The sequence below is a fragment of the Ostrea edulis genome, chromosome 7, assembly GCF_947568905.1.
Source record: "Ostrea edulis chromosome 7, xbOstEdul1.1, whole genome shotgun sequence".
NCBI lineage: Eukaryota > Metazoa > Mollusca > Bivalvia > Ostreida > Ostreidae > Ostrea > Ostrea edulis.
In genome coordinates, this window is record NC_079170.1 from 37,670,049 (window position 1) to 37,679,531 (window position 9,483).

Consider the following 9,483-nt stretch of genomic DNA (forward strand, 5'->3'; position numbering starts at 1 on the left):
CATGACAAACATAGAAAACAGTTTGAGTCACATAAATATAAAAATAGTCACATAGAAGAAAAATAAATATTTGATAGTTATTGTGAAATGATGGGAGCAAACATTATCTCTGTAAAATCATCTCGATTATCAGAGATATGATTCTAATTCCAGTTACCCCTATTTCAAGAGCATGTATCAAAGGAGATATTATATCTAAAACAGGTATCAAATCATTGTCTGTCTTACTGTAATGCAACTATACTTCTAGTTTGTCCCGAAAACCACTACGGACCAAACTGCACTAAATGCAAAGCAGAGTGTATACCCTGTAGTCCTATCACTGGTGTATGTTTGAATTCGATGTGTGACCAAAAAACAGGTAGATGTGAAGATTGGAAAACAGAAATAGTTACATACAGTACCGCCTCTGACGAAGACACACCTAGTACTAAGGAAATGAACGTCATTCAAGGTATCCTCTAATATTTTATAATTACTCCAATATCATTCTGTTAGTGTGTACTGAAGGTTTTATTCATAAGATGGGGATTATTGTGGCAAAAATATGATATTAATATTAAACATATCAAATGCAAAGATAATGTTATTGTAGCTCATCATGAATGCGCCTTGATTATTATTTTTTTATCTTTGCTTTTTGTCGTTTGATTCGACGCAGAAACTTCATTTCAATATAGATACATTGTAAATCGTGTGGTATTAGGCACTCGGTTAGAAGATATTAAGCTAAATATCAGCATTACTTTGAGTGAACTTGACAGCCGATTTGTGACAGTTTTGTGCATCAATTCCTCGCGATATTAAATCAGCATTGGGTACCGATAGTGTATACTTATTATAAGGTAATGATTTCTTATCCTTATGAAAGGTGAAGATAACGAATAGTGATCAATCTCATAACTCCTACAAGCAATACAAAATAGATAGTTGGGCAAACACGTACCCCTGGGCACACCAGAGGTGGGATCAAGTGCCACGGAGGAGTAAGCATCCCCTGTCGACCAGCCACACCAGCCGTGATACATACATCCTGATAAGGTAAACGGAGTTATCCTCAGCCAAATCAGTGTGCCAAGAACGACTTAACAATCGGTATGAAGCATACCAGACAGCATATGACCCAATGATAGGTTGTATTGACGAACTAGATCGTTATAACGACCATATAATTTGCGAAATGCTGACTTCAATCGAAACTGTTGAAACCCCTGTACCATCAACTTTTTTGTCAGTAGCTTACCCCGATTTAAAAACTGACTATACACAGATCAAGCTCTTACATGTCGAATCAGTTGAGATATATAAACTCCATATGCAGGTGATATATTCCTCATGTAACATGTCTAATTATTTTATCACTTCTGGTTTTCTAAACACATTGTAAATAGATTGTATAAGATTTTTGAATATTTTTATGCTTAATTCTTACTGGTCATAGGGTAGGTTCTGGCCCATAAGAATAAGAGTTATGTAATTGATTACTTTTCGTTAACTTTACGTGTTCAGCACATATAATACCGTTCTTTATATGCTGATTTTGACTACGAGTTGCTCCGTTTATCTGATCAAGATATATGCTTCTAAGCGAAGTAACTGATCAACAGTAGATATTTCATTTTTGTCCTTTACTTGCTTTTGTATCTTTTATATGATTTATGAGTATGATTTTTTGATTTTCTTTTGTACATATGCTTAACTATATAAAGTAAATTTCTATTTAAGAACGTATTTCCGATTTGTATCAGTGAATAATGAAAAGAATCATGCTAAGAACTTTACTATATATCAGACAGAACATGCATTCTATCAACAATTTTGAAATTGGCTATTGCAAATCTTCATGACGTATAAGACTTTTTATTCCAGGCTTTCATTAAATCCACACCAATTTAGTATAAACAAAACTAGTTATTGAAATAAAGCATTTTAAAAACGATTAATAAAAATCGGTAATCTGTAGATTTGAAAACAGAAAGGGCTACACACAGCAACATTGCAGATGAAGACACACCTATTACTAAGGAAATGGAGGACATACAAGGTATACTCTAATATCTCGTAATCAACCTGAAATCACTCTGTCAGCGTGTAGTGAAGTTTTGGCATGATTATCTTGTGTTCATAAAAAATGAGCAAACAGTATTATACATATACATTTTTTTTAAATTGATATGTTGTATGAGTATGATGGACATATGAAAAACATTAACATAATTCTTCAGAGGTCAGATCCAACAGAGGGGACCAGACTCAGTCCATCATAGTGCTGTCTGTTCTCGTGGTGATAGTTGTGGTTTTGGTTTTTATTGTGGCTTTCCGCTTTAAAAAAAAGCTAACCGTTTCACATACACCGAACAAGTTCAATAATAGAAAAATCCATAGATATCCAAGTCAGCATTTTGCAAATTCTATGGTCGTTATATATGTAATACTCCAAAGTGTGATGATACTCCAAAGTGCGATTGTCACGTCAAAGTGCGATAGTCTGCGCCAAACCCTGATGGTGTGACACGCCAAAGTGCGATGATCCACACTCATGCGGCAAAGTGCGATGGTATGACACGCAAAAGAGCGATGGTGTGAGACTAATGTGTCATAGTGCGATGGTGTGACATCGGCAAAATCCGACGGCACACACTAATGCTCAAAAGTGAGATGGAGGGACACGTGGAAGTTCATTGGTTTATAAACGACACAGTGTTTTGGTACCGACTGTACCAACCGTGCGTTGTTCCACAAAAATATCAGTGCAAAATCCTGGCATTTCATTTCTACGGTATTATTATGAAAGACGTTAAGAATGACTTCACAATGACGTGACATTACAAACGTTACTGAACCCCGCACGATCGGCCTTTGGTGTGATCATCGAACTTTGGCATCTGTAACGTTAACAAGTCATCACACTTTGGCTCACACACTCGCACTTTGGGTTGATCATCGCACTTTGGAGCGACTATCGCATTTAAGAGTCTTACATATATATGATGATCTAGTTTGTTAAACTGTCATTGGGTCAAATGTTGTCTGACCTGTTTCATGCCGATTTATTTGCAGTTTTTGATTTTGATTATGGATAATATCTAGGCACACGATCCCACCTCTGATATATTCAGGGGTCCGTGTTTGCCCTATCTATTATTTTTGTATGCGATTTTATATGAGATATGCTATCTTCACCTTTCTTAAACTGCCTAATTATTGATTGCTATGATTTCCTCAAGTTGTGGGCTCTATAAAGAGCATGGGTTACAAAATCAATTAAATTTGTAAATTCTACTGGCGAAATGTGCGTTTCTGTAGATTGCTTATTTTACGGGGGTATTTTACACCGCGAAATGATTAGTAGACGAAAAATCGTGAGAACATGGATTCGCTAGTGGCTTGTTGATTATAGTTCATTTACATATATCTCAGCAATATGTAGGAATATACCGTACATATAACACTGATTCGGAATTACTGTTTCTTGACATCTTAAAATTTGTAAATTGCCTACAATTTGTGTTCATTTAAGAACGAAAACACCAAAAGCGGAAATCAATGAGGAAAATGTCTTTTCCGTGGAATTACATGGAGTAGAATCACGAAATGAATCCGAACTAGAGGAGATTCCCCAGAACGAGGTTGGCGATGTTGAGGATGAAATCATCACCGTAGAGTACAGTAATCTGACGTCACAGAGGGTCTCCATTGATCAGTTCATCAGAGAATTACCAGAAAAAAGAAGCAACGGAATCCTGGAGAAAGAATTCGATGTTTGTATTCAGTTTTATTGTGAATCTCGTACTCTAAGTATTCATCAAGGACTTATTAAGTCACCAAAGCACTTATAGTATATTTTCTGGTAATGATAAAAACACAAACCTATTTTCCCTTCATGAAAACATGTACAACAATCAATAAGTCGTACATGTATATTGTATCATTAAATGAATGAAATAAACTCTGTTCTTTTTCCATCATACTGAATTTAATGTATTTGCATATTTCTGGTTGATTATAGGAACTTCCTACTGGACTACTAGAGTCCTATTCTAATGCTCTGAAGGCTTCCAGCAGAAAGGGGAATCGATACAAAGGAATTTATCCATGTGAGTATACACTTAAGGACATGTGCGGCGTTTCTGAAATTTTCTCTGGGAAAAAAAATTATTGTGATTATTAAAAAATAAATTCGATTTTCGAAAATTACATATTGTATGAATTGCGACGTTTTTCGCAAGCAATCTTTAAAAGAAGCACTAACGTGCTTCATGAAGTATGCTGGAGGAAAACGTCCCAGTTCATGCCCTCATGTATTTTCAGAACTGAAATTCTTTTCTTAAGTATTCACCATATTAGTGTTAAGACTTGTTCAAATTTCACGGACATTTCTTCTCACGTTTCCAGTTTATAAGGAAGAAATTTGTTAAGTACTTCTTACTTACTCGTTATGTCATTTTAAGAACATTCACGACATGCATGACAGTTCTGAGATTTTTTTTAATCCATTTTCATTAATTTCCTCGATTTGAAGAATATTTTTATTAATAGATAGATAGATAAATAGATAGATAGATAGATAGATAGATAGATAGATAGATAGATAGATAGATATATAGATAGATAGATAAACAGACTGATGGATGAATATCAGACTTGGTAGCTTAGTGGTTAGATCACCTAACTAGCCATACAAAGGTTTGAGATTTGATACCCAATTGTTCCAAAGTATTTTCCCTGCCTCTTTGCTACAGTAATGTAAAAGTATTCGACTTCCTGTAATATGTAATAGCTGTCTTTACATATGTACTTGCAACAATCAGAAACTATTTCTATTGATTATCCTTTTCAGATGATTATAATCGCGTGAAATTGATGAGAACATACGCAAATGAGAACGATGACTTTGTCAATGCATCTTACATACATGTAAGTATGTCATCACGATACTTACAAAATCACTAGGCATCACTTCTAATATAATATGAAAGAATAATTCCTAGATTCTGGATTGGCCGATAGCTACAACAGCACTAGAGACCACTTGATATACTTCCTTGAATGGATTTCCCCCGCGCTAAATACCATAACAATAAAAACAAACAAGGAATTTATATCTTTCAAGCGAGGTCAAATTTCAATGATTTATTTTCAGGGTTTCAACAAAGAGCGAGCGTACATAGCCGCACAAGGTAGACCCACTATTATAGAAAACGCATTTACATTTTCAAAAACAAAAACGAGTCACTGATGCAAACAATTGAATTCTTTAACCCTTAATGCTACTGGGTGGATAAGAACTATTTTTAAGAAAACTCACATATTTGTGGTTATTTCATCAAAATTGAATAAGAATCTATCACTAAAGCTTTAAACACACATAGGTCCTTTTAATCCCAAGACGTTAGAGGATTTCTGGACGATGATCTGGCAGAATGACGTCACAAGGATTGTCATGCTGACCAACCTTTACGAAGGAGATAGGGTAACTGCTCTAGAATTGGTAGAATGACTATTTGAATTATTGGCGTTTTTATATTGGTTAAGGTATGACTCAGATGGCAGAAAATCTTAATGAAAGATAACAAACGAATATCCAGAAAGAAAATGTGGTAGACGAGTATGTTATGGGGCAAAATGTCAATAACACAATTAAAAAAAAGCGTTTACAATAAAAAATCTCAACTTCCAGTCATTTATATCCATAAAGTAGCATCCGTTATTTGATTACTGCTGAGCTGAATTCAGTCACAAGAATAAATTTTGTCATGGCACCGTTGAAATATGAAATCCCAAATCAGTTTAGTACAGTTTAGAGTAATGTGAGGTTTTAATTTAAACATTGCGGTTCTAACTACAAATTATACAGTCTGTTTATATTGAAGAGCAAATCTAGAAGGGTCTGTTTTACAAAGCAGAATATGAAATTGGTTACTAATGAAAGCTCCCAAATATTTCGTTAGTCACTTTGTTAAAATAGCCATTCATAAAAACATTCATGAGTTGATATCAATAAGCAATGATTGGATAATGACTACAGTAAGCATGCACTTCATTACAATAGACAGGGAAAATACTGATTAAATTCAAATCATTTTATCCGAATGCAGATAGGTAAAACTCAAGTTATGTCTCTGAAATTGGATAGTATCCATATCAAACATATCTGTGTATTGTTTTTCTTTAAATCAAACACTCTAATAATCTAACCGTTTGCTCTCTTAAACCATTGAGGTCTACGTGTTTCAGATGAAGTGTCTGAAGTACTGGCCGGACACGGATCTGGACATCGGTCAATACACCATAAGACTGGACAATGTGGATGTGTACGACCACTACGTGCTGAGATATATGGTTGTTCATTGTCAGGTGCTTATGTCTTCTGTTTTCTACATCACACAAAAATGTCTATTGAACTTTAATCATTCTTTGACATTTGTTAAAACTGCTACAGTTAGCATACCTTATAATTAATATCCATATCGTCATGTGGAGTATATCCCTTTCTAACATTAACCTGTACTTGTATTCATTCTAAAATGTTACATTCTATACATGTACATAATTACAATGCAGGAAGAGGAGAAGAAAGTGACCCAGTTTCACTTCACCACCTGGCCAGACAATTCCATTCCTGATGATCCGACGTCACTCTTTTACTTCCGTAACCTGGTCAGAAATGGATTGACCACATCTGATGGACCGATAGTCGTTCATTGCAGGTATACGAGTTAGGTGTTACCTATCATTGAAATAAGATTCTTACGTACAGTGTAGTTCATTATATAAAACAGCTTCATATCAGGGAACACCTTATCATATCATTATCTTTGATCTTGTAGTGCTGGAATTGGGAGAACTGGAACATTCATATCATTTGATTACCTCCTGGAAGAGGGCGCTGCAGAACAGACAGTTGATGTCAAGGGGTACATTGCTTCTTTAAGACAGCAGCGCGGAGGATCTGTGCAAACTTGTGTAAGGCCCATATATATGTTGACAATATCACATGCTTCAGGGTATCCTAGCAGTACCATTCCCAACGTTCAGATTAGTATGGTCACTTCAGTCAGTGTGCTTTCACACTACCCGTATCTATTTGCCGTCTTCCGTCATGTATTGCGCGTCTCTGTGTGTTGTTTGTCGTACATATTTGAAAGAAAAGAGTTAATACAAAGAACAGTGATCAATCTCATATAATCTATAACGAAAACAAAGTTTACAAGAATGCAAACATGAACTCCAGAAAACTCCAGAGGTCGACTCTGGGCCCAGGGGGGAGTGATTATCTCCTACTGATAGGTCACACCGCCATGATTCCTATATTTCAATCAGCTAACATCAGCATGTAAGCCACGACACAACAATTGGCGTGAAAGACTTTGGCGATTATTCAACCCAACGATAGTTTGTATCAGCAAATAACATCATTACAACGAGTTTTGAGTTTTCAAACCGCTGATTTGAAGCACATTAAAACTTATTTGTGTCTATACCCTGTATTGGAATATGATGCTGAACAAGCTGAAGTAATCCTGTTTATCATGAAGTTGAGTAATCAGTTTACCTTTTGCGTCTTTGTTAAATAAATATTGAAATGAAAATGAGAAGATAAAATATGCCCCATAATAATGCAAAAGAGGTCAATTAGTAAAGGAGCACAATTGATGTTCATGAAAGTTACAAAACACTGCTGAATGGAAGACTTCTTCGAAATCGTTTATGAGCAACTCCATTATCTTTTTACATCGATTTCAGAGTATATGTGCGTAAAATCAGAGTAAAGTTTAGCGAAGTAATATTTAGGATGACATATCAAAGATTTTAGTATTTCCGTGTTCCACTTTCATAATGAAATTCTGATAATTTCTCTTTTCCTGTACTCAGAAAGATCCAGGCCAACATACATTTTCCGGTGTTGACGTTTTCCTTTTTATGACAAATATATTTTGCTAGAGCTTTAATTTTGAGATTTAGAAAAATTTGAAGTAGGATATATATATATATATTAAACATGTTGCTTGTATTATTTCAGGACCAGTACATCTTTCTTCATGAGGCACTTATGGAAGGAATTTCAAACAGCAATGTTCACCATGGTTGTCTATCTGTGTTGTAACATATGGGTATATGAGAAAAATATAACATACTTACACACAAATAGTTTGCTTCATTTTCACATAAGGAGACATCAATATGACAAGAGTGTTTCGATGTCACGTAACAGGAACATAAGAATACCAAAGTACACTTCATTCCGTCGTGCATTGTTCATTTGTATATTCTATGCAGATTATTGTTTCAAAGTATGATTTTCTTCATGTCTTATTTAAAAAAAAATCTCATTCCTAATCAGATATTTTAAATTTTTCTTTACGAGACCACGTTTTACTTGTTACTCATTTTGACTGTGCGTCATACATTGACATAAAGAATAGGGATTCACTAGTTGTTGGGTTTTTTTTTTTACATTCTTACGACACACCCATGGCATTTGAATAGATCGTTGGAATTCAACTGAATCGAAAATACCTTGTTACTGATTATTATACACAGCTGTCCAATTCTGAATGCTTAAACTAAAAGCATTCCGTTTTAAGAAAGGTGAAGATAACGAATGGTATTCAAACTCATAACTCCTATAAGAAATACAAAATAGATAGTTGGGAAGCACGGACCTATTAGTAAACCTGAGGTCGGATGAGGTCGTTATGAGGAGTAAGTATCACCTGTCCACTGGTAACACCCACCGTGAGCCTTACATCTTGATCACGTAAACGGATTAATCCGTAGTGAAGATCAGTGTGCCACGAACGGCCTAACTATCAGTATGAAACACGTCAGACAACATCTGACCCAATGAGAGGTTGCATTGGCAAACTAGATCATTGTAAATGCTGACTTTAAACGGGACTGTTAAAATCCCATTAACATCAACTTGTTTGTCATTAGCCTGTCCGATTTGAAAAGTTATCATACGCAAAACAAGCTCTTACGTATCGAATCAGTTGCGTGGTATAAACACCATATGTCATAATAATGAAATATTGCTATAAAGATATGGCAAGTTAAAGATGAAGAAGCTGAAATCATTCCGTTTCTCATCAAGTTGAGTTGTTAGTTTACCGTTGATACCTATTTTCAATCAACTATATGAGAGCGATGTAGAAGTGGGGATTCTGTAGTGTCTTTTTTTTTTTTTTTTGGTTTCATAGTATAAAATCGATGTATGAATGAAAATGGTATATGTACATGTATATATATATATATATATATATATATATATATATATATATATATATGTATATATATATATAGTTTGTAAATAAAGAATTAGGTATTTGATACAGTAATTACATCCAATAATAAAAGTCAAGAAACACAAAACTCGAATAACATTTCACTGTTAGCGCTTTCGGCTTTAATGCCTCTTCAGACAGTTATAAAATGTCTGAAGAGGCATTAAAGCCGAAAGCGCTAACAGTGAAATGTTAT

At 34.8% G+C, this 9,483-nt stretch overlaps 1 protein-coding gene across 1 annotated transcript; it reads left to right on the plus strand.

Annotated features, from left to right (window-relative positions):
- Positions 1–2,658: 2,658 nt before the first annotated feature.
- Positions 2,659–8,427, plus strand: LOC125656057 (tyrosine-protein phosphatase non-receptor type 7-like). The gene is made up of 10 exons (XM_056145674.1): positions 2,659–2,726; positions 3,521–3,761; positions 4,010–4,097; positions 4,841–4,917; positions 5,144–5,180; positions 5,373–5,473; positions 6,238–6,357; positions 6,565–6,710; positions 6,831–6,966; positions 8,024–8,427. The coding sequence occupies exons 1-10, from the start codon at positions 2,659–2,661 to the stop codon at positions 8,105–8,107; spliced, it is 1,098 nt and encodes a 365-aa protein (XP_056001649.1). The 3' UTR covers positions 8,108–8,427.
- The last annotated feature ends 1,056 nt before the right edge of the window (positions 8,428–9,483 follow it).

Coding starts and splice junctions, on each gene's coding strand:
- LOC125656057 (XM_056145674.1), top strand. CDS start 2,659: ATGGAGGGACACGTGGAAGTTCATTGGTTTATAAACGACACAGTGTTT. Junction 4,098..4,840: donor ATACAAAGGAATTTATCCAT/GTGAGTATACAC, acceptor TATCCTTTTCAG/ATGATTATAATCGCGTGAAA. Junction 6,967..8,023: donor GAGGATCTGTGCAAACTTGT/GTAAGGCCCATA, acceptor GTATTATTTCAG/GACCAGTACATCTTTCTTCA.